This window comes from Somniosus microcephalus, chromosome 19 (assembly GCF_052327205.1).
Source record: "Somniosus microcephalus isolate GS21.2 chromosome 19, FLI_Smic_1.0, whole genome shotgun sequence".
Lineage (NCBI taxonomy): Eukaryota > Metazoa > Chordata > Chondrichthyes > Squaliformes > Somniosidae > Somniosus > Somniosus microcephalus.
The window spans coordinates 24,662,801-24,688,091 of NC_141005.1; the positions used below are offsets into that span (position 1 = coordinate 24,662,801).

At 43.8% G+C, this 25,291-nt stretch overlaps 1 protein-coding gene across 5 annotated transcripts in view; it reads left to right on the forward strand.

Moving 5' to 3' along the window:
* The first annotated feature begins 810 nt into the window (after window positions 1–810).
* Window positions 811–25,291, forward strand: part of mapkapk5 (MAPK activated protein kinase 5) — a 78,588-nt gene continuing 54,107 nt past the window's right edge. The window contains exons 1-2 of one of the 5 annotated variants that reach the window (XM_085961386.1): window positions 811–906; window positions 12,475–12,548. Coding sequence is in view for 3 of the 5 variants with exons in the window: in XM_085961385.1 (XP_085817511.1) it covers window positions 1,202–1,234; window positions 12,475–12,548 (107 nt within the window). In the remaining 2 variants the exon portion in view is untranslated. Of the gene's footprint in view, window positions 1,235–12,474; window positions 12,549–25,291 lie in introns of all 5 variants that reach the window. The other 4 variants (XM_085961385.1, XM_085961388.1, XM_085961389.1 and 1 more) reach the window with 4 other exon arrangements.

Below are 25,291 nucleotides of genomic sequence, written 5' to 3' on the forward strand. Positions count from 1 at the left end.
TTTGAAAGATAAGATTGAGTCTGCCTCCACCACCCTTTCAGGCAGTGCATTCCTGATCTTAACCACTAGAAGATCAAGTCTCCCCCTCAGCCTCCTCTGTTCCAAAGGAAACAACCCCCAGCCTATCGAATCTTTCCTCATGGCTAAAATTCTCCAGTCCTGGCAACATCCTCTGTAAGAAAGACTTGCATTTATATAGCGCCTTTCACGACCACCGGACGTCTCAAAGCGCTTTACAGCCAGTGACTTTTTGAAGCACAGTTGTAATGTGGGAAACGTGGCAGTCAATTTGCGCACAGCAAGCTCCCACAAAGAGCAATGTGAAAATGACCAATCTGTTTTTGTTATGTTGGTTGAGGGATAAATATTGGCCAGGACACTGGGGATAACTCCCCTACTCTTCTTCGAAATAGTGCCATGGGATCTTTTCCGTCCACCTGAGAGAGCAGACAAGGCCTCAGTTTAACGTCTCATCCGAAAGACAGCACCTCCGACAGTCCAGCACTCCCTCATTACTGTGCTGAAGTGTCAGCCTAGCTTTATGTGTGTAAGTCCCTGGAGTGAGTGTGCTACCAACTGAGACACAGCTATACCTCTGTAGTAGTATTTGTGATACCTCTCCTGAAGGGGAAGCTCACTTGTAGAGCGTCTTTGATGAGTAGCTTTGGTTAAACCGCAGTCTCAACCCATTGGTCCATTCAAAATGGCCCCGCCGCCAGGAATCCGGAGGACCATCCAGCCGCCAGGGGCTATCCCGGCATCCCCTCTGATAAATGCCCAGGCAACCGGGGGACGCTGTGACGCCGATACCTGACGTACCGCGCTTGGCGGCGGCGCATGCGCTGTTCATTACGATGAGTTGTGGCAACAATGGCGGACTGTCGACTGCGGGAATCCGTGTAGCCGGTGAGTGAGAGGACGAGGAGCCGCACTTCATCATGCCGGGCACGGAGAGGCCTTTCATCTGAAGCCGCTAGTTACCGAGCGTCTTTTAGAGCTGGATTAAAAGGGGGAAAATATTCTTTTCCCCAACCTCTCCCTCCCCACCCCACTACCCCCCATCACCCTTTGCCCAGGCCTTGTCCTCATCTTGCCCCCCTCACCGGCTCTGCTCTCTCCTTGTGCGAACCCGAGTCTATTACCCCCTTTCCCTCCTCCCCCCTGTCCCCCTGGTCTCTCTTCCCCGTTTCAGATCGGCAGGATGTCCGAGGACGGCGTGGACAGAGTGATTAAGGTAAGAGTGAGGCGATGTGTCTAACATGGTGGTGTCGGTGCCCGAAGTATGCATGTCTGTGGATGGGGGCACAACAAGGACTGGCTAGAATGGCCCAGCCGCTTACAGGAAATGCAGCTTTAAATGCTCCATGTGGGATGTGTGCGTCATTCGGACTGTTGCTCACGTTCAGGCTATTCCTTATCTTCTGCATTGACGGCATTTCTCTCTGCCAGCTACTCTAGGGAAAAAATCCGGCACTTCCAGAAGTGCACAATAGACCTGTCAATTATTTGGAGACTTAAAATGTGACCTCTTTTAACGCATTATTTTTAAAACATCTATAACTCCAATAATGGGGTTATATGTTTCACTCATCTCGAGTGTAAAACAAAGTGACCTACTTGGGTGAGGTATGGAACAATCTGTCATCAGTGAGTCACAGCCTTCAGCATAGGAGATGGGAAGGGTATTTATTTTTTTAAAGTGAAGTTTTAACATCTCTCATTCCTTTTAAATGCTCAATTTAAATGAGTTTGCAAGCTGTCTCAATCTTAGTCATAAATCTTACCTCCAAGCATTTCTTCATATGAGAGCTAATATTAATGTGCTGAAAATAGCACCATAGTGATTTGGTTTTTGCTAAATGTGTCTGGCTCTGCCGTCAGTCAGTGGCCGTCAGTCCTTCGGCTGTCTTAACTGTGGGGTTGAAAGTCTTGAGAATTTTCATGTACTTTTCAGGGTTCACCTTGAGTTTTCTGTGGGCCCAAAGTTGAGCAGTAATGGGTTTTGCAAGGCTCATGATTGAATTACTCCCTAGCTGTCACCAGTACAGTAGTCATTGGATGGTTATAAATATTTTCCTGCCGATGGTGATAATGCACTGACAAGTTCAACCCTTCTTTGAAGTGGTAGGGGGACAACTTACTCCTATCACCTTCTTGCTGGTGCTTATCTTAATGCTAGGATGTTTAGTGGAGAGCGTCTTGCCTGCCCCACATGTGCAAGCAGAGGTAGAATCAATTTTTCTTTAAAAAAAAAATTGTAATTATAGCTAGTGCAATTGTAATGAGGGTAGGGTATTCAAGTATCAACGTGCAAGTCAGAGAGGTGAGTGTCTCGCCACAGTGTATTAACACACTAATGCTGCTAAGCTGTCACTTCATGACTCACATTTAAAGTGCAGGGTTTTAAAGATCCTTCAGATTTTTGCAGTGACTGGAAGAAAAGGTTTTGAGTTCAATACTTGGCCGTTATATTTAGCTCTTTAGTCTTTAAAAATAACATACCTTTTTATATTGAAGGAGTCAACACCCTTGTGTTGAATTTTGCCATACTGTATGTCCAATGGATGATTGCCATTCCAGTTATTACACTAAAAAGGATCAAAAGGTGTCCATATCAATTGCCTGTCAAAATAAAGATTGGTGCTGTCTTGATGGTCAGTGGATGCTTATATGATTTTTTACAATCTATGAAAAGTTTTATTGTACTGTAAAACACAAACTAGCTGGATTGGTGACATCCATTCCAGATGTGTTGCACAAGGGGGAAATAATGGTGTTTCCTTGGTGCTGGAAAAATGCATTGCGGTGAATTCTCATGCAGTAAAATAGAGCAGTATATAGTTCACTGTCTTAGCAATGGATTTTTAACAGAAATGAGCTTGCAAGTTCCTTTTGGGTAACAAAATATTTTTTCCTCTTGTCACACGTCAGCAGCGTCCAAGATAGCAGCCAGATGATCCACTCTCTGGTTGATGCACTGAAAGGAGAGAACTGTCTGGTGATATCCCCACAGATATCCCCCTTGCCTGTGAGAAAGTGTCTGAGCTCCACTCCATGTTTCCATACAGCTATGTGGCTGTGATTAGCACACCTTGCATTGGTTTTGTGTTCCACCGAGCTGTGCCAATGTGTAGATTTACTGCCTCTGTGTTGTCAGACTGCTTGTCCGACATCGAGTCATGAATGGGCTGCAATTTCCTCTAATTAAAACGTTGGGAAGACCAAAACCATTGTCTTCAACCCCCACCACAAACTCCGTTCCCTCGCCATCGATTCGATATCCCTCCCAGGCAACCTCAGCATTCAGGCTGTTCGCAACTTTGATCCTGGGCTGAGCTTCCAACATCATATCCTCTCCATCACAGACTGCCTACTGACAACTCCATAACATCACCTGTCTCTGCTCCTGTCTCAGCTTATCTACTGCTGAAACCCTCATCCATGCTTTTTTAACCTTCAGGCTCAATTATTCTAATACTCCCCTGGCTGGCCTCCCATCTTCCACACTCCATAAACAAGCTTATCCAAACCTCTGCAGCCCGCATCGTATCTGTACCAAGTCCCACTCGCCCATCACTCCTGTGCCTGCTGAGCTACATTGGCTCCCGGTGCAACAGCGCCTTGATTTTAAAATTCTCATCCTTGTGTTCAAATCTCTTCATGGCCTCGCCCTGCTGTAACCTCCTCCAGCCCTACAACCCTCCAAGAACTCTACGTTCCTCCAACGTTGGTCTCTTGTGTATCCCCCATATCCTTCACCCCACCATTAGCGGCTGTGCCTTCAGCCGTATAGCCCCGAAGCTCTGGAATTCCCTCCCTTAACCCCTCTCCCCTTTAAGCCTTTCCTTAAAATCTACCTCTAACCAAACTTTTAGACGCCTGTCCTAATATCTCCTTTGGCTTGGTGTCAATTTTTGCCTGATTACAATCCTGTGCAGTGCTTTGGGACCTTTCACTACATAAAGACGCTATATATATACAAGTTGTTAAGAGTTCTAATGTGTTTCTGTCCTCAACCCCTGAGCTATATTCTTTTTGATGTACCTTTCCACTTCTCCTTGGTTGTTTACTGTACCTATGTTTGAAAACCCAAATTTGAAGGACGTTTTTACAGAAATTGGCTCCTACCTGACCAAACATGGACTTCTAACACACTTAACGTTATTAAGTGACTGACTGTCTGAAAATGATATTCACGCATTGTTAGCGAAGGCAGTCTGATGGAGATTCCCAGCTGATTTTCCCACCTCATAATGTGGTTGAAATTGGGTTCTCAGCAAGATGGAGAGGAATCAAACCAACAACTCTACATTCCCATATATTCATTACTATCCTTTTTAAAAAGGCATGGGATTGGCACAGTGTGTTAGACCACCAATTTCTTGTAGCCACAAACCTGATCATTCAGTCTGCTGAGTTCTTGATCTATACTGATGAGAGAGGGACAGACAGAGTTAGAGGCCAGGGCCTTCGCGAAGTAAACGGCAAGAAGTGAAAATCAACGGTGGTCTTCTCTGGGCTTGGGTTAGTGTTGGTGGCCTGTTATGGCAGTTTCAAAGCAACTTTGGTGAAGGCCTTGGAGCAGGTTGCTCCCCCTGCTGCTGAGTATGCATGTTTTGAGACTGGAGGAAAGACACAGTATGAAGAATCTGAGTTAACAATTGTCTCTGGATTGTAATTCACCTTTCTCAGTAACGTTCGTATGCAGCCCTTCTTTCCTTCCAGCTCCTCTTTCCCTCTCCCCTCCACCTCGTCCTTCAAATGCTCTCAGTACTAACTTTTGAATAATTATGAACGGTTTCCAAGGACTCTTGGACTTTTGGTGGCACTTGTTTGTGAATCTACCTCAGGAGTTTTAAATTCTTCTTTTGAGTTATCCAAAGTTCGCCAATTGTGCTTGGTGTTTTTTTGTAAATTATTGTCCAGCAGAGTCTGTGACCGAAACATTTCTGTGGTAAAGAGAGGGCATGCAGATATATGAAAAGAAGGATGAGAAAAGACCATCTAGCCTGTCGCGTCCAGACCAAGTTGCAAGCACACAGACCATGGACCTACCCTGCCTCCCCCCCCCCCCCCCCCCCCCAAACTATGGCAACCTTCTGGGAGAGGCAAAACAAAGGAGGGTGGTGGAATTGCAGCCAATTCTATCCCTCACTGCTCTTTAATGCCTATTTTTCCAGATTTCTGGTGGGTGTGGAACACTTCCTTTTAAAAGGAAACTCAATTGGTGGTTTAAAAAAAATTCCATTCATCAGTTTTCCTTGCTTTCTTGGTGAATCAGGCCTCCTTGTAGCCTTTTGCAGCTCTTCCCAATCATATTGGTTCAGATGAGGCGCTCGTTAAAAGGTGTTATTTATTACTTTTTTTCCTCTGATTTAAAGTTCAAATACTAGTTTCTGGTGAGTGCAAAGTTAATTTAGGCAACTTCAAAATAAATCATTGAGCAGTTGCACTAAGATCTGCAGGGATGTTAAGTGTGATTAATTTTTAGTTAGGGAGTTGATATCATCCCATAAGGGTGTGAGCTCGCAGCATGCATGCTAATGGATGCTGTCCCTTCCATGCGATAAGTTCCCTATCTCAAATTCCCAGTTAGTAGGAAACAAAGTTTAGTTCCTTCAGTCACAGGGAGAAACGGAAAATCATAGTGTTTTGTGTGCCTCCTGTCATCTTGTTACAGTATACAGGAAACTCTTTGGTATCCGGGACCGGCGTGTCGCCGGTTGATCAAAAATTCCGGATGACGGAGAGGGTTATCTACCGAGGCTATTTTTAAAAAAGAAAAAGAAAAAAATCAAGAAATGTGCAGTATACAGTAATTGGATACTCACCTACAGAATGTTGTGTTAAATGGACGGTGGAAGATGCTTGATTAAGTACAATACTGCCAGTTGAGGGTAATGCAATGCAATGACTACCAGCAGCGTGGGTGACACACAGTACCCCTGTAAAATGGCGGATCAGAAGAGACTACCGGCAGCGCGGGAGAGTCAGACTCCTGTTACAGGGGTATTGAGGTGTTCCGACTTCCGACAGCGCCAAGAAGCCGAGTAGTGGCAGTTTGGAGAACTACCCCCACTGACTAACTCGGCCACCGCGGGAGACTCGGACTCGGCAACATTGCCGGTTATTGAGGTGTTGTTTTCGGAGTGAGAATTTTGCCGGTTAATAGAGAATACCGGATATTTAGGTGCCGTTTGAACAAGAGTTTCCTGTAGTACAAGGAAAGACCTGGAAGCAAGAGGACCATCCATCGTGATGGAAACTATTGAACCTTTTTAAAATAAACATTTTTTGGCATGTCACTGACGATGAAATTGAACATTTGAGATTTACTTTTATAATTTGCGTTCATAGATTTTTATGACCTCCAAACTTAAGGGTTGTGACTTTTACATCGGTGCAGTCTATCCATTGGATCTTATGATAGCTGTGTTTTTAATGATCTTTTTGCCTGTGTGGGGAGATTGACCTTACTGGCTCTTGTTTATTTTCACTATCCACTCTGCTATTCCTGATTCCTGTGGCTGGGCACTAGCCAGGAAGAAAGGAATCAATTGAAATCCAGCTCAGAAAAATAATAAAAATAAATCTGTGTTGAAACGCACTTCTAGAAAAGAAATGGACAGTGAGAGATGGAGAGAATTGCCGATTAGACTTTTGTTGCAGCTTGTTTCTGTCACTTTAATGTAGTGCACAGCACCCGACTGTAAATGCCAAAGGCAGAGAAAACTGCAACCTTTTTTAAAAATTAGAATCCCAGCCCCAAGAAGCCTTCCTCCTGCACGTTTTTAAGAATATCTTTGCACATTAACTATCTATCTGAGTTAAATTTTAAATGTAATTTTCTTCCTTCCAAAAGGTGCTGACATTTAGTTTGATGGGCCTCCCCCAAATGGCCATTTCTTTGTGTGTGAGCCTAGACGATGAGTTTTCGTGGTCTACTGAACTGCATGAGTTATCACAGATGACCCTAAGCTGGTCCTCACGTGATATCAAGGCATGAGAACTTCCCAGAAGTGGTCACTGTGTAGTGATGAGGAATAGAAACCGTGTCTAATTTTTTTTTAAATTCCTTTTCTTCCCTCTGTGTTGAGCCCTCTAAACCATCCATTCTCAGCCCAGGGACATCAAAGCTAGTTGTAGCATCCCACCATTTCTCCTGGCTGAGATCAGCTCGGTCAGCGCAGGCTAAAACATTGAACGCAAGATCTTTTTTGGTCTTTATGCTCAATTTCACGCCAGGAATTTTATTGACTAACAGCCATTGGAAGAGTTCCTGTATTAAATGTTCATGTCTTCATCCTGGAGCCTGCCCTTGAGTGTTCACCTTTTGCCAGAGCAGCCTTGGTGCAAATGATGAGTGTTAGCAGACTATTTGACTGCAAAGTTGTATCACACTTTAGTTTGATCCTATTTTCACCCAAGATCCATGCACTTGCACTTTCACAGGATAGAAATTGGAAGCAGGAAATCTGCCAATTTTTTCCCCCTTCCTAGCCCAGGGGCTTTGAGGTCATCTGAGAACAGGTTTTAGATAGCCCACTGTGGGAAGAATTCTAGGAAAATGCTGTTAGTATTGGTAACCATGTGTGCATTATTTCTGTAATTCCCTTTCTCCATAGAATATACAGCACAGAAACAGGCCATTTGGCATAACTGGTCCACACTCCACATGAGCCTGCTCTCACCCCTCAGGGTAAAGACGTTTCTCCTGAATTCTCCATTGGATTTATCAGTGACTATCTTTTATTTATGGCCCCTAGTTTTGGTCTCCTCCACAAGTGGAAGAATCTTCTCTATGTCTACCCTATCAGACCCTTTCATAATCTTAAAGACCTCTATCGGGACACCCTCAGCCTTCTCTTTTCTAGAGAATAGAGCCCCAGCCGGTTCAATCTTGTCTGATAGGTATAACCTCTCAGTTCTGGTATCATTCTTGTCAAACTTTTTCGCACCTACTCCAGTGCCTCTATATCCTTTCTATAATATGGAGACCAGAACTGTGCACAGTACTCTGTGTGGTCTAAACAAGGTTTGATACAAGTTTAATATAACTTCTCTACTTTTCAATTCTGTCCCAATAGAATTGAACCTCAGTGCTTTTTTTTGCTTTTTTACGGCCTTATTAATCTGTGGCACTACCTTGTGTGATTTGATTATCTGTACCCCTAGATCCCTTTGTTTCTCTACCCCATTTAGACTCTTTATTTTCCAAGGAGTAGGTAGCCTTCTTATTCTCCCTACCAAAATGCACTACCTCACACTTATCTATATTGAAATTCATTTACTAATTACACGCCCATTCTGCAAGTTTATTAATGTCATCTTGTATTTTGTTGCAGTCTTCTTCAGTATTAACTATACCCCCAATTTGCTGTCATCTGCAAATTCAGATTTGAAAGGGGATTCTGAACAAAAGTCCTGAATTTAAAATGCTTTACCAAAAGCTGCTGCTTAAATACACTAAATACTGTTCCAGAGATATTTCGTGCAGAAGATCCAACTTATTTTTTTAAAAGTTATGTATTTCTTGACCTTCACTATAAAAAGCCACACTGTAAATAAATGAATAGTAAAGAGCTGCTCCCTGTATTACATTGAAATTCATTTATGTAGACATGGGATTAACTTTACAGCACCAAACAAAAAACACTTATTATCTCTAAGGGTGACCTCTTACAGCTTTTTTCCCTCAAATTCTTTCACTGTAGTTATGCACACCTCCTCTGCTTCCACACCCCAACAAACTCCCTCCCTTACAACAGCATAATCTCTGACATGCCATGAGCAATGTGGCGGTAATGATGTATATGTGTGTTTAGTGTGTTTGCTTTGCCCAGTACACTTTCTATGTGTCACTTCAGGTGTTGTGCTTAATGTATGAAGTAGAAGTCACAGTTGCACTTGATTGGCTCAAGCTGCCTAATCATAAAACTGCGACAAATCGTAACTGAAGAGATAGGGAGAGTATGAATTAAACTTGAGGAAAGCAGCTAGATAAACCTCTAATGAAGAACTACATTGTAACATATGATCATGAAGCACAGCAAAATCTACATTTTCTCTCCAATTTACTGGTAAAAGTAGCATAACATATAAAACCTATAAAAAGTTAAAACAAGAATAAAGTATTTATCCATGCTCGGAGTTGTTTGCACTGTTGTAAATTCATTGAGAATGTTTTACAGAAGAGGCTTACTCTGGTTTTGGGAGCCTAAGGCTAAATTTGAAGTATTTGGGCTGGAGCTTGTATGATTGGGTTGGGTTTGCTGACTATTTTACTGCAAATGTCTTATATTCTCAGTTCTTAGAAGGAACTAAGAAATGGGAGTCGGAGTAGGCCATACAGCCCATCGAGCCTACTCCGCTATTCAATAACCTCATGGCTGAACTTCTACGTCAACTCCACCTTCCCGCACTATCCCCACATCCCTTGATTCCCTTACTGCCCAAACATCGATCGATATCTTTCTTGAATATACTCAACGACTGAGCATCCACAGCCCTCTGTGGTAGAGAATTTCTAAGATTCACAACCCTCTAAATTTCTCCTTGTCTCAGTCCTAAATGGCCGACCCCCTATCCTGAAACTATGATTTGCTGCTGTCCATGTCAATCTTGACAAGGTCCTCCCCTTCTGAGTCTAATTGTCATTAAGATGGCTAGGTCTTATTTTTAACGCCTGCTCCCTCCCTCACCTCTCCACAGATGGAAAAGCCCAGCTACCCAATGCTAACTGAAATTTTTCTTTTTACATAAAAATCTCAAAATTATGTAAACCATGAACTTATAGATTGAGGTAAACTATGAGTATAACTAACTATATACAAGGAGTTGTTTGTTCATGCAATTTGGGTATTAAAGTTGTTTCAGAAACAATTCCCTCATTCATTCTGTTCACCCTCTCAGAAATACATAAGAACATAAGAAATAGGAGCAGGATTAGGCCATTCGAGCCTGCTCTGCCATTCAGTAAGATCCTGCCATTCAGTAAGATCAACTCCACCTTCCCACACTATCCCCATACCCCTTAATTCCCTTTAATATCCAAAAATCTATCGATCTCTGTCTTGAATATGCTCAACGACTGAGCATCCACAGCTCTCTCGGGTAGAGAATTCCAAAGATTCACAACCCTTTGAGTGAAGAAATTTCTCCTTATCTCAGTCCTAAATGGCTGACCCTGTATTCTGAGACTGTGACCCCTCCTGGTTCTAGACTCCCCAGCAAGGGTAAACATCCTCCCTGCATCTACCCTGTCAAGCCCTGTAAGAATTTTATATGTTTCAATGAGATTACCTCTCATTGTTCTAAACTCTAGAGAATATAGGCCCAGTCTACTCAATCTCTCCTCATAGGACAATCGCTTCATCCCAGGAATCAGTCTAATGTGCCTTCGTTGCACTCCCTCTAAGGAAAGTATATGCTTCCTTGGGTCGGGAGACCAAAGCTGTACACAGTACTCCAGGTGTGGGCTCACCAAGGCCCTATATAATTGTAGCAAGACTTCTTTACTCTTGTACTCCAAACCTTTTGTACTGTTCAGGTTCATTTATGTACAGTCCAGGTTTATATGTTGGAAGCTCCTGGGTTCTCTGCATTGTTACTAAGATTGACCAGCATTTGGACACATTTCCATTTTACCCCATTCCCCATACCATTTACCATTTTACCCCATTCCCCATACCATTTACCATTTTACCCCATTCCCCATACCATTTACCATTTTACCCCATTCCCCATACCATTTACCATTTTACCCCATTCCCCATACCATTTACAGGACAAAAGAATTATGCAACCCTGATGCAGCTGAGGAGAAAGCTAGCTGGAGGGGGGGGTGGAATCAAATATCAAGAACCACTCCGGCCAGAGGATCGGGCTGCGAAGGCCTCCTGCCTGGATGCAGCGAGTGCTTCCCAACTCACCTGAGCACTTGCTGATCATGTAGTCACTTGCCCAGACTGAGTGTTTACAGGCTTGTCTGCCACAGGCGATTTGTGGCTCTCTCATCTACTTTCAGTGTTTCCCAGCCTGCTGGCCCACATGCCCCCAAGTGCTTCGCAACACACCCTGTCAGCTCGAGTGGTTCCTGTCCTACTTACCCTGGCTGCTTCCTGCCTCCTTGCCCAGAGAGGAGGAAAAAAGGAAGAGACCAAAGTGAGGAGGAAGGAAAGAGAAAAATTAATTTTGTACTCCCGGATTGTTCCTGGGCTTATACTTGGGGTCCAGATGTATGGCCTAGATTGATTCCAGCCCCCCCACTTCTCCCTTCAGTGGTCCCAGTCCCATCACCTCGGTGCTGCTAGACTCCTTCAGCATTTCCAGCCCCTATCTCTGCCTCAGCGCTCTCAATCCAGAGCCATTCCAATGCACACAGCCCCAGTACTCCAGTTGTCCCCTTCACTTCTCCCATAGCCCTGCTGCCTCCACTGATCCCACACTTCATCACTCTCAAGTGTTCCCAATGTATCTGCCCTCCCTGAAATGACCCACTCTCTTCACAACTGCCCACAAACCTCCGCATCCCCATAATTCTTCCAGATCCTTCAACTGTCTGAATGTGCCTCGTTTCCAGACTCTTCCTTTAGTGCTCCTGCTCCTTCAAATACTCTGACTTCAGAACCCTCAGCCCATCCCATCCCATCCCATGAGTTCAGGCTATCGTGATTCAGCCTTTCCACTCTTGAGTGCTGCTACAGCTCAGATCTCAGATTGCAGTTACGCCAAGTGTTCCCAAACTCTGGCACTCCCACGCCCAGTGGCCCGTGATTACTCCTTGGTCCAGCCCTCTAGGATGCAGTACCCTCCCTCCTACACTACAAACCCAACCTCAGTCCATTGGATTCGCGCAGCTTCCCCCCCTTCAAGCTCTCCTTAGCCCTACCTTCTCTCAATGCTCCATGTTGACCGCCTCTGCCCGTGTATAACATGATAAATGTTGCATACCAATTTACTGGATACACTGGGGGGGGTTAAAGGTAAGAGATAAAAATTGAGTACATTGGTAAAGAAATATTGAAGCCATACAAAAGAGATAGGACACCGAGGGGAGGAGAGTATAAAGATTAAAATAGAAACTGGGGTAAAAGAGGTGTGCGAAATGGTATCGACATCGCATAGAGAAAAGTGCGTGACGACCAGAGAGAGGAAGGAAGGGGCAAGAAAAGAGACAGACAAAGGGTGAACAACATAGCAACAGAAAAAGAATTAGAAAATGGGAGCGACAGTTACAGATTGGATTTTTTTTCCCCACCATATGCAATTCTGTAGGCGATGGATTATATTATACATTGTGTGCTATATACTTTGGCACACCTATCATTTTAAAATAATGCATACTTTGACCCATGAGCGATGTAACTGGAATATATACATTTATATTTAGACCAAAGCTTATCTGGAAGAATCTTTCCAGCCTCATTGACTAAGGTTAAATCCTCTGTTGATGTTATTATTCTCCCTTAACAGGAATCCTCCATATTAGATGAGTACGCAATTAACTGGACTCAGAAGCTGGGAGCTGGGATCAGCGGGCCTGTAAGGTAAGATAAACTAATGCAGATACAGTTGTTCAGTGTTCAGACCTTTTGGAGAGTGCAGACTGGTTCAAAGTTCACCTGAGATAATAGCATAGTTTCCTTCGAATTTCAGTAAAGTATAATGGTAGGTGTCTGAAGCTTGTACCCATCACACTGTAGGCATTTTATAATTGGATTTTGATAAAGGGTAATGAACGGCGTGTGACATTTTCGTAGTTTTCCCTTTACTGTGGAAGGCACCATGAGGTATTGTGCGTAGATTTTGTCTTGCTGATGGTGCATGTCTGTCACTTTTGGTGGTTGTGCGACTAGGTGAGATACAACTTTTTATATTTAATTAGCACCTTTCATGTAACAACTAGACAATTGATTGAGCAAGAGGCTTGTCAAATCTTTTAAAATGTATGATAGCAAAATACTGCAGATGTTGGAAATCCGAAATAACAACAGAAAATGCTGGAAAAACTCAGCAAGTCAGGCAACATCCGTGGAGAGAAATTTGAGTTGACGTTTCGGGTTTGACCCTCTTAGAAGGGTCAAACCCGAAACGTCAACTCAAATTTCTCTCCACGGATGTTGCCTGACTTGCTGAGTTTTTCCAGCATTTTCTGTTGTTATTTCGGATTTCCAACATCTGCAGTATTTTGCTATCATGAAAATACTGAATATTTTGTTTACCTGCTGGTGGTTGCCAGATCACTGAAACTCTTCAAGCTTCATTTAAAATGCATGCCTGAGAGAAAAATGCAGTCTGGTAGCACTAATTTATTAGTCTGGGTTCCTTCCCTTTATTACTTGAGTTCTTCCCAATATATATAATATATGTGAGGATCTTGATTCTCTTTTGTGCCCACCCCAGCTGTCGATGCAATTCATGCCCTTGACGCTCACACAGAGGATTAAGAACAGTCATTACTGCAGCTTTATGAAGAAATACTCTGTTGATTTCCATGAAGTTTACATCCAACATATATTTGAGGGGTTTCTATTGTACTTTAGAAAGATTGAATGAGCGCCAACTCAGCCAAACTAACAGGGAATATTGCACCACAATTCAGTTTTAAATCGGGTAGGAGAAAGACAGCCTTTCCTCGGTTCCCCACCCCCTCCAACTACCCTGTTCCGTAGTGATTTTTGTTTTGGGTTGAGATTTGCGCGGGTATCCATTCACTGGATGAGATCCTGGAACTGACTACATTCAGCACTTCATTCGCCTTCTCTGTAGAAATATTTTGAAGCCTCAAAGGTATTAAATAGGCCCGCCACTATATGTCCCTACACTACAAGGATCCTTTGTTAGTAGTAATGAGGATGTTTGTTTCACGCCCCTCTGGCTGCTGGATGAAACCCAGTCCATCCTGAATCTCTAATCAACACCCAACCAGACATGGTGGTTACTGAGGCTGTTTCTAGTCTTCCCACTGCTATGTAAGCTGCGATTAGCTAGCTCAACACAGGCTGGGAATTAAACCCGAGATCTTCTGGTCTGTGTGGTTCTGTACTACACTGGGCCTTTACTCACTGAGAGCTGAAGTTATGAACAATAGATTTGCACTAACAACAGAAAATGCTGGAAAAACTCAGCAAGTCAGGCAACATCCGTGGAGAGAAATTTGAGTCGACGTTTCAGGTTTGACCCTTCTTCAAAACTGGAGAGAAAAGGAACTAGATCGAAGGCAGGGCTGCGATCGGACAAAAGAATAAAAGAACCAAAAGAAGTAAAAGAGATTAGAAGCTAGACGAGATGGTAATAGGCTGTGATTAGGTGTAAAGTGTACTGGCAGGGCAAAAGATAGCTGCCAGGTGTGAGAGAGAAACAAAAGGAAAAGGGGGGGGGGGGGAAAGGAAAGGAGTGGAAAAATATAAGTGAAAATGAAATAGGGGCCGAGGTTATGATCTGAAATTGTTGAACTCGATATTGAGACCGGAAGGCTGCAGACTGCCTAATCGGAAGATGAGGTGCACTGATGTGGCCAACTAACATCTGATCAGAGGAAATGACTGCTGTTTTAGGTTCTCCAGGTGTTTTAGGCTTCTATGTTTCAGATTACTCTTGTAGCTCCCCATTTCTCAGTAAGAGATCTCAATTCTGCAGATATCTAGGTAAATTTGTAGCATGCCTCAGGATTGAATAGAGAACTCTTCAGTTATATCAGCTACTGATTGTATCCTGACCTTTGGAAGGTAGCAGAATAACACTACACTAGACTGACTTGGGCTTTAACTGCCAAACAAGCTTATTAAGCAGTTAAAAAAAATTTAAAAAATGATAGTAACACAACATATCTTTTTATTGTAGTTATTAAGCTTTGGTAGCTGTTTCTGGAGTAGAAAATAATAAATAGTTTGGGACTGCTGTGTTTTCTAGCATAACAGTGCCTTTTTCCCTGCTATCTAGTCTAGCCTGGCTATCTCTCCGAAGGCTTCAGATGCTTATTTGAATGACAGATTGATAAATACCTCCAAAAAAAGTAACCAAGTGAATTTATATAACTGTTAATTCAGAAAAAAGCCATGTATTTGAACTTGGACCTTCTTAACCAAAGTGGTTTGCATTGATGCTGAGTATAGGTTAGGCACTACCCCTGCCACAAGGGAGTGAAAAAAAATCATGGACAAGTCATCCATGGCAGACTTTCATTTCCCTCCCCCAACCCCCAGTTTTATCCCAAGTGCTCTTGGGGCTGTCGCCAAAGAACCATCCATGCCCAAGCAAGTGCCCATCTTTCATGTGTGAGCCTAGACCGTGATTGATGGAAGGCCATTTGATTGTGGGTGGGGGTGGGGCAACATAGCACATCACAGCTGAGTCTGATCTGACCTTAGCTGACTCCCAGGTGTGCATAGATCCCAACAGGAGTTCTTGGCTCGTAATAAGGAGCAGATACAGGACTGACTTCCCCGCCCGCCCCGCTCTCCTTCCTTCGCTGAAGTGTGCTGAGTCCAATTCTAGCCCCCCCCCCCCCCCCCCCCCCTCCCGGCAGAAATCCATTAACTGGAGGTTCAGCCTGGGGCCATTCTCGCTTGTGGTTTAAAGTGTTGGGTAATCTTGCAGATTAAATCAATGTAGCTGCATCTTTGAGCCTTTCAAAGTTGTGTTTGCTGAAGCCAGGGAGCAGGTTTTTGACCTGGATCAGGCAATATGGCGAGGCAGACAAGTTCATAGTGATAACGAAAATTGCGTAGAAATAAACAGGACATTTGAGCTTTTCTTCATTCATCCTGTTTCCTGGGGGAAAGCTGCAAAACAAGTGTTTATTTTGTTGCAAATGCTCCACCCTGGCACGCAAATGACTCGAGGTACACTGAAATGTGTTTCACTTAGTAAACTGCACCTTGAAGCTGATTAAAGCAACTATATTTGTACAGTGTCCTACTATAAGTTAGTTTTGGGGTTTTTTTTGTTTGAGAGTGAGGGTTAAGTCATTGGATTGCAGGAGTAAACATTGACCTCTGCTGTTTCACATTGACAGGAGGAGGTCATTACTAGATAACTAGTTAGAAGGGTTCGACCCGAAACGTCAACTCAAATTTCTCTCCACGGATGTTGCCTGACCTGCTGAGTTTTTCCAGCATTTTCTGTTGTTAGTTCAAGTACAGTCTGGTACATTCCGCAATCTTCCGATGAGGGCTGGTTTTCACGCTGTGCCAATTCAGACATTTGTAGTTGCCTGCAATCAGCATTAGGACTCTGGACTTGAGTCCCCAGTGCATCACCTCCCTTGCCGCCTGAGTTCACCCGTCCTTCAGAGCTATTGATTTTTTTAAAAGGTAACATAGTACTTGTGCAGAATACCTGTGCAATGTCTAAATTTTGCATGCACGCATACCCAAGCACAAGAGAGATCACCTTCACGTAGGCATCTTAACCCCTGCAAACCTGAAGTGTACAGATTGAGCACTAGCGCAATCTGGTTGCCCAACTTGTGTAAAACACTAAGTTGAGGTCAGGATCTTGCCTGGTGAAGATGGATATCTTCTCTTTCTGTCGTTGAGTGCTTTTTGTACTCATTCATACTATAGGCAGCAAAAAGCCATGACTGTAGAAATAACTGAATTTAAATAAGAACTTCAAAAGCCTCAATAGGAATTGAATACTGATAACTACACACTGCTGTTCTAGCATTAGCACAACATACAGGAAACTTTGTGATATCCGGCACCGACTGGACCGAGCTGTTGCCATCCCATCAAAACTGCCGGACAAACTAGCGCTAATGTTGAAACATACGGAGATTTTGAGCTCCGTATCTGGCAACAAACCCTGTTGCTTAGCAACAGCTTCTAAACAGTCGGCCGTACCTTGCAAGCGTCTCTGTAGCTTAGCAACAGCTTCAGCGAGACCTTGCAGAGCCTGACTGGTGGAAAAAAAAAAGCAACAAAAAGAAAAAAAACCTAACGAAACGGCTCCTGATTTTTGCCGGTGGCGCGAGCATTCTGGACAGTTAACCTCTGGATAAACCAAAGTTTCCTGTACAGAGTTTGCACCAATGCAAAACTAGTATTTTGTTAATGACCTTCACCACATAGTGGAATAACTACACTGCTAATTGGATGCAGTGAGAGGATTTTGAGGCTGAAGCAATGATTCGAGTTGTGTTTTGCAGAAAAGCAGTCACTCGCAGGTTTGATTTCTGATCTGTGCTGAATCAACTGACCTTGACCTATCACCAGCTAGGGTATTACAATTGGGCTCAGCACCCCTGGATTTATGAAAGGAAAATTAAGCCAAGTTTCCCACTCCTTCTGCTCGACTGTGTACATGTGTGCAGGTGTGGTGAGAAAGTGATTGGGCTGGGCTATAATGCCACACAGTTGCTTGGCCAGCAGACACTCGCCTTCTAGGCTCCCACATGAACAATGGTCCATTTTAAGCAAGATACCGGAGGGCCGTCAGCACCCACAGAACTGTACGTCAGCAGGAGTTGCTGCATTTCGAAGAAAGGGGTGAAAATTGGAAGAAGAAAGCAGTGTAAACTGGGTACGACAATGTATGTTCTGTAACTGACTCCTAATACTGTTTGTTGTGGTAAAAGATAATGGCCCAGAAATTCGGGTCGGAGGCTTCCCGCGGGTGCAAGCCCCCGACCTGCACTTACCTAGCGCGCTGGCCGTTGAGCTGTGGGCCCGCGTGGGATTCAGATCCTGTGCCTCCTCCAGCTGCCGGCGCGCAGTGCTTGCGTATCCCAGGGGCGCAGTTAGTTCGATGCGTCCCCTGGGATCACGTGGGCCATGGAGAGCCAATGGTAGCAGGGAATGCTTCATTCATAAAATTGACAAGAAGAGCCGTCAAAACTGTAAATACTATAAGCCCCAAAACATCACTAAAACTTCAACAAAAAAAAATTTTTTAATCACATTTTTAAAATAACTATAAATTACGTAAAATAACTATAAACAATCATTTAAATTTTTGAAAAATTGAATTACATTTTCTAACGGGGTTAAAAATAAACTTACCTTTCTTTAAAGTATTTTAAAAATAATAAACCTGTGGAAAAAATGTTTTAATTTTAATTAATTCACCACTTACCTTGTTAAAAGCAGGCCTCCTGGAGACTTACCCTCCCGGAGAAACCTAGAAAAAAAACGTAAGTTCCATGCGCACGCGCTGCCTCTCCGGCGCACGCGTTCGACCTCTGAACCCCTTCCTTTAAGGGAACGGAAGTTCCGGTTTCCCGCGCATGCGCAGTGCATACGCGAAACCGGCACTTCCGTTGGGCCTACGGGTGAGTACCCCGCGCGTACTCACCCGTGGAGACCCGAATTTCTGGGCCAATGTTCAAAGTTTATTTAATACTTCATGTAGGGTAGGATATCGCCAGTTGCTGAACCTAGCTGTCAACAAGAGTGAGATTCTCCCCTCCTTTAATTTGTTTTCAGTGGGAAGATGCAAGAGATTCAGTGGCATAATCTTGGGAGCAATACTACCATAAGAATTGCAGTGGTTCAAGGTGGCCCATCACCACCTTCTCAGGGCAACAATGGATGGGCAATAAATGAGGCCTTGTCAGTGTCACCCACATCCCGAGAAACAATATATTAAAAATCAGTGCGCGTTTTAGAAAGGAAAAATCTGAAATTGGTAAAGTGGCCAGATGAAGACTAAGCATCTGTTCCTATCTTGAGCAAACCAGTGGTACCAGGTGAAGGACAGGGCATGGTAGCAAGCTGGTGTGTTTGGGGGAGGGAGAGAAACATAATGTTTAATATGTTATGCTTTAAAATGTAATTCTGTGGCTTGGAATGATTCAAAAAGTGTTGGCATACATGTGACCCAATAAATGATCAAATACTGTAGGTTTCTGTCAAAATACTGGGAAAGCACAAGCAGTTGGCAAAATACAGGCCAACATTTCAGCTGCGACTGTTCAGGTTGTTTGATGAAGGGCCCCATCCAAAATATTTTGCTGTTTCAGATTCTGACCGCATCTTCTGCATTTCCCGTGTTTTCGGTTCTTATTGGTGGGTTTTCTAATTATCTCCATCGAAATAATGTTGGGCAGAACTGCTGTCCTGGAGCTTGGGCTCCTGTGATTCTCGGATGGTTTAACAAATGGCAATGATGTATTTTAGCCCAACAATTTCATATGTAAATGCTGAGGACAGTGTTGATTGACCTTCGCAGCGTTTTTTTTTTTACCTTTTGTGTATTTGGTAACCATTAGTTTTTTTTTTAAAAGGGGCGGGAGAACAGAGGAAATATAAACCAATTTTTCAGCAATTAATGTCATGCTTTGCTTTATCAAGAGCTTCCCTATGGCTCAAAGACTTCACCCATGAGCCGTACCAGGAATGGTCTAGGTTCAACTCCCAGTCTGTACCAAGTTAGCAGTTGACCCAGGTTCAATTCCCAGCCATCGTATCGGGTACATTTTAATCTACTTTACTTTGGTAACACCCAGTTTGGAGCTGAATCTGATGCTGACCTCAACCAGGGCAACTATAAAAGAAAGACTTGCATTTATATAGCGCCTTTCACGACCACCAGACGTTTCAAAGCGCTTTACAGCCAATTAAGTACTTTTGGAGTGTAGTCACTGTTGTAATGTGGGAAACGCGGCAGCCAATTTGCGCACAGCAAGCTCCCAAAAACAGCAATGTGATAATGACCAGATAATCTGTTTTTTTTGTTGTTGATTGAGGGATAAATATTGGCCAGCACACCGGGGATAACTCCCCTGCTCTTCTTTGAAATAGTGCCATGGGATCTTTTACGTCCACCTGAGAGAGCAGATGGGGCCTCGGTTTAACGTCTCATCTGAAAGACGACACCTCCGACAGTGCAGCACTCCCTCAGCACTGCGCTGGAGTGTCAGCCTAGCTTTATGTGCTCAAGTCCCTGGAGTGGGACTTTGAACCCACAACAGTCGGGATGCTGCAATTGACCTCGGTGTCCCTGAGTTAGGGAGGGGGGAAATTGTCACGGGTTTCCACTTTTGATCGCTATTTAATGACTCCTGGATGTGTGGTGTGGGTGTTGCAGGACAGGATCTGGCTGTGACACCCCTTTGTTTGAATAACCTGCCAACACTCGTTGTCTAAGCTCACCATTGAGTAATGATCAGTTGGTTGAGTTACAGCAGGACAACCGGCAGCTGCGGCATTGTATCTCAGCAAAGAGTCAGAACTGCAGGGGAGGAGAGAAGGGGAGAAAAGGAGGTAATCGGCAGGAAAAGAAAAAACTCACAGCGATGATAGCTTATCCATTGCTATAACTTTATCTCGTAGTTTTAGTTGTTGAGATGGTAAACAGAAGAATGTCTTATGAATCAGTTAAGCATTTGTCTGCTAAAATTGCTAGTGGTAATTTCTAGCCTATAGTAATGATGCAAAGAATGAAAATGTCAGTTTATGCCAGTGCGCAAACTTGCCTCTGTGACAGCTGTTTTTGAAGCGAGCTATTTTGGGAGCTGAGCCTATTCAAAATTCCTATTTAGGTGCCAGGTTTTTTTGTTGAGAAATCTAACTGGCTAAGTTCTGTAGTGTAGGACGATGACAAGGTTGAAAAGAATTAAGAATTGACGGTTGGGTGATTTCAAGCTTGCATTTTAAAAGTCTGTGGGTTTTAGGAGGAAGAAAGGAAAACAGTGTAGAGTTGGCCATTTTTGAGGAACGAATAGAATAGAAAACAGTAAGATGACATCCGTGGAGAGAGAAATAGAGTCAACGTTTTGGGTCGAGACCCTTCTACAGTTTCTCTGTTTCTCTCTCCACGGATGTTGCCTGGCCTGCTGAGTTTTTCCAGCATTTTCTGTTGTTATTTTGGATTTCCAGCATCCGCAGTATTTTGCTATCGAAACAGTACGATGAGTCTTGTTTCCAGGGAAGGATGCTGATTTTGTACCCAAGTCTTGTACTGAAACTGTTCCATTTTTAAACCAGGATTGAAAGCTTCCTGTCAGCTTTAAACACACTGATGCAGCTGAGCTGCCTGAGTAGAGTTGGAATTGTGCATCAAGGGATCTGGGTCTGAGGCAGCTATACCTTGCTCATCAGCACGACTTTAACCCACTGAATGCTAAACTTAATTTACACTTTGCAGAACCACATCCTGTTTTAATTACCGACAGCAACAGCGATGTGAATAATGTTGACTATTCAGTGATGCCGTGTAAATGAGACATGAGTACATTATGGAGTACAAAGCTTGGAGGTATAGTGAACAGTGAGGACAACAGTGATGGACTTCAAGAGGACATAGACAGGCTGGTGGAATGGGCGGACATGAGGCAGATGAAGTTTAACACAGAAAAGTGCGAAGTGATACATTTTGGTAGGAAGAACGAGGAGAGGCAATGTAAACTAAAGGTTGAGCAGGTTGGGCCTATACTCATTGAAATTTAGAAGAATGAGAGGTGATCTTATTGAAACATATAAGATACTGAGGGGGCTCAACAAGGTAGATGCAAAGAGGATGTTTCCCCTCGTGGGGAAATCTAGAACTCGGGGGCACAGTCTCAGAATAAAGGGTCGCCCTTTTAGAACTGAGATGAGGAGGAATTTCTTCTCTCAGAGGGTCGTAAATCTGTGGAATTCACTGCCCCAGAGAGCCATGGAGGCTGGGTCATTAAATACATTTAAGGTGGAGATAAACAGATTTTTGCAAGATAAGGGAGTGAAGGGTTATGGGGAGCGGGCAGGGAAGTGGCTTTGAGCCCAAGATCAGCCATGACCTTATTGAATGGCGGAGCAGGCTCGAGGGGCCAAGTGGCCTATTCCTGCTGCTAGTTCTTATGTACAATTCTAAAGTGGGTGCATGAACAGAGAGATCTGGGGGTATATGTGCACAAATCTTTCCAGGTGGCAGAGCAGATTGAGAAAGCGATTAAAAAAGCATACGGGATCCTGGGCTCATAACTAGAGGCATAGAGTACAAAAGCAAGGAAATTATGATGAACCTTTATAAAACACTGGTTCAGCCTCCACTGGAGTATTGTGTCCAATTCTGGGCCCTGCACTTTAGGAAGGATGTGAAGGCCTTAGAGATGGTGCAGTAAAGGTTTACAACAATTGTTCCTGGGACGAGGGACTTCAGTTACGTGGATAGACTGGAGAAGCTGGGGTTGCTCTCCTTAGAGCAGTGAAGGTTGAGAGGAGATTTGATAGAGGTGTTCAAATTCATGAGAGGTCTAGACAGAGTAGATAGAGAGAAACTGTTCCCATTGGCGGAAGGGTCGAGAACCAGAGGTCACAGATTTAAGGTGATTGGCAGAAGAACCAAAGGCGACATGAGGAAAAACTTTTTTACGCAGCAAGTGGCTAGGATCTGGAATCCACTGCCTGAAAGGGTGGTGGAGGCAGATTCAATCGTGGCTTTCAAAAGGGAATTGGATAAGTATCTGAAGGAAAACATTTTGCAGGGCTACGGGGAAAGGGCGGGGGAGTGGGACTAGCTGAAGGGCTCTTTCCGAGAGCCAGCATGGGCTCGACGAGCCAAATGGCCTCCTTTTATGCTGTAACCATTCTATGATTCTATTTGCAGGTTACCCTAGTGATGGGTAGTACCTGTACTGAAATCTGACAACTCCAGTATGTGGTAACTAGTTTTCCAAAGTTTACAGATTTCCTTTTGTAAATTAAACCTTAGTTTTTTCTCTCTAATATATTCCCTCCCCTCCCTCCCCACCATCACCTGGAAAAAGATTATTTTGGGTTACTGCGTAGGACTCAGAACTGTGTCAGAGAAAACAATGCTAGACTTTCACAAGAGATTAACTGGGGACTCGGTCCTATTCATAAAGTTGTAAATCTCCATTTACTAAGGCATTCTATCATCTACCAAATGTTCTGAGCTATGTTTGTCGCCAGCTTGAATCTCCTTTGAGCTGAAATGATGTAGAGAGCACCGTATGATGGGTACGTCACAGATAGGACATGGGCTTGTGCCAGTCACTCATTGGTGATTTACTAATGTTAGTTGAGTTGTAATGGAGAGGCACTAAACAAGGGAACAATTACCAATGCTATTACCTCGCTCCTAGCAACCAGTTATAGAGAGGAGTTAATAGAGGCTTGGGAGTAATGCGGTTTGCCTGCCTTTGGTTTAGAGAGGGGGATGCAAGGTGGAAGAAGAGAAATACTTGGAAGGGCGAAAGCAACCCAAAAGCCTTTTCTAAGAAGTTCTATAATAAAACCACAGGCTACATGTAATCTGTCTACTGTAATGTGGCAGCCTGCCCAGGAACAGTTTTTTCTTCACAATACAGAAATGCATATCCAACAATCTTTGGGGAGATTCTGTTTGTAAATAACATAATCCTTTTGTAACTATTTTTTCATCACCTATTTTCTTCTCTCCTCTCATGGATGCATTGATTCACACTGGCACCAGCTCTTGACCTGTCTCTTGGCGGTGTAGCACCACGCTGTGTTCTGTACACAATTTCAGCTCATTGAAAATTCAAGCTGGCAGAAACACGGCTCCAAACATTTGGTACATGATTGAATGGCTTAATAAGTGGAGATTTACCAATTTAGAAAAGGGACTGAGTGACCAGTTAACTTCTTGTGAGAGCCAAGCAGTAACCCAGATGTGTGTAGAATGGGTTTATGCCCTTTTGGAGTTCAGAAGAATGAGAGGTGATCTCATTGAAACATAAAATTCTGAGAGGGCTTGACGGGGAAGGTGCGGAGAGGTTGTTTCCCCTGGCTGGAGAGTCTAGAACTAGAGGCCATAGTCTCAGGATAAGGGGTCGGCCATTTAAGACTGAGATGAGGAGAAATTTCTTCACTCAGAGGGTTGTGAATCTTTGGAATTCTCTACCCCAGAGAGCTGTGGAGGCTCAGTCGTTGAGTATATTCGAGGCTGAGAGCGAGAGATTTTTGGACTCTAAGGAAATCGAGGGATATGGAGATAGGGTGGGAAAGTGGAGTTGAGGTTGACGATCAGCCATGATCTTACTGAATGGCAGAGCAGGCTCGAGGGGCTGTAGGGCCTACTCCTGCTCCTATTTCTTATGTTGTTGTGTATCCTTTGCAAGGTGGTTGGGGGGGGTGCGGAAGAAAACATATTGGAGAGATCAAAAGGGTGAGGTTTTAATATACACACAAAACTGTAAACTTTTCAAAACTAATTATCAGATTTCAAGTACTCAAAGGGCAAGTACACCCCTGCTTTGGCCGTCCAGATGAGTCTGATGACCTGTTCATCCAAATCAGGGAAGACAGTTTGAGGGTCCTTTCTAGCATTTATGGCTCAGCTTCAACAACAACAACTTGTATTTATATAGCGCCTTTAACGTAGTAAAGCATCCTTAAGCACATCACAGGAGTATTATAAGACAAAATAAATTGACACCGAGCCACTTAAGGAGAAATTAGGGCAGGTGACCAAAAGCTTGGTCAAAGAGGTAGGTTTTAAGGAACGTCTTAAAGGGGGAAAGAAAGGTAGTATGGCGGCGAGGTTTAGGCAGGGAATTCCAGAGCTTAAGGCCTAGGCAACAGAAGGCACGGCCACCAAAGGTTGAGCGATTATAATCGGTTGGAGGGTGGGGGCGGGAAGAGATTGCAGAGGTCAGGAGGGGCGAGGCCATGGAGGGATTTGAAAAACAATGATGAGAATTTTGAAATCGAGGCGCTGCTTAACCGGGAGCCAGTGTAGGTCAGCGAGCACAGGGGGTGATGGGTGAACGGGACTCGGTGCAAGTTAGGACACGGGCAGCTGAGTTTTGGATGACCTCCAGTTTCTGTAGGGTAGAACGTGGGAAGCCAGCCAGGAGTGCGCTGGAATAGTCAAGTCTAGAAGTAACAAAGGAGTAAATACAGATGTAATACAGAGTAAAGCTGCTGAACCCCGCTGCTTCATCTTTCAAAAGTAGGTGCAGTGGCCCCTCTGAATAAGGTCTTCAATTTGTTCTGTATTTTGGACTTTTGTGCTGCAGCCGTGCTCCCTTTTATTGTACACATATTCAGACTGTCCTGTTACACACAGGACCTTACAGCTGTTGGGGGTGCGAGAGAGAAAGTCTCATTATTCTAGTCTGGATTGAAAATTGTTTTTTTTTTTAAGTGGCAGGCCGCTACTCAGAGCAGCTAATCTATCCAGCCCCCATTGCAGCAAATGTTCACTTACAGAATAGATTGCTATGTAGCGCAGTAAGTGAGCAGTGTCTAAAGGATTCAAATGAATAGTCTGAGCAGGTGTTGTGTTGAACCTAAAATGAGGTGCCAGCTGGATGAACCTATTCTCCTTTCAGCCTTGTGTCTACCACTACTGTTTGTTTATGAATACTTTGAAGGATGTA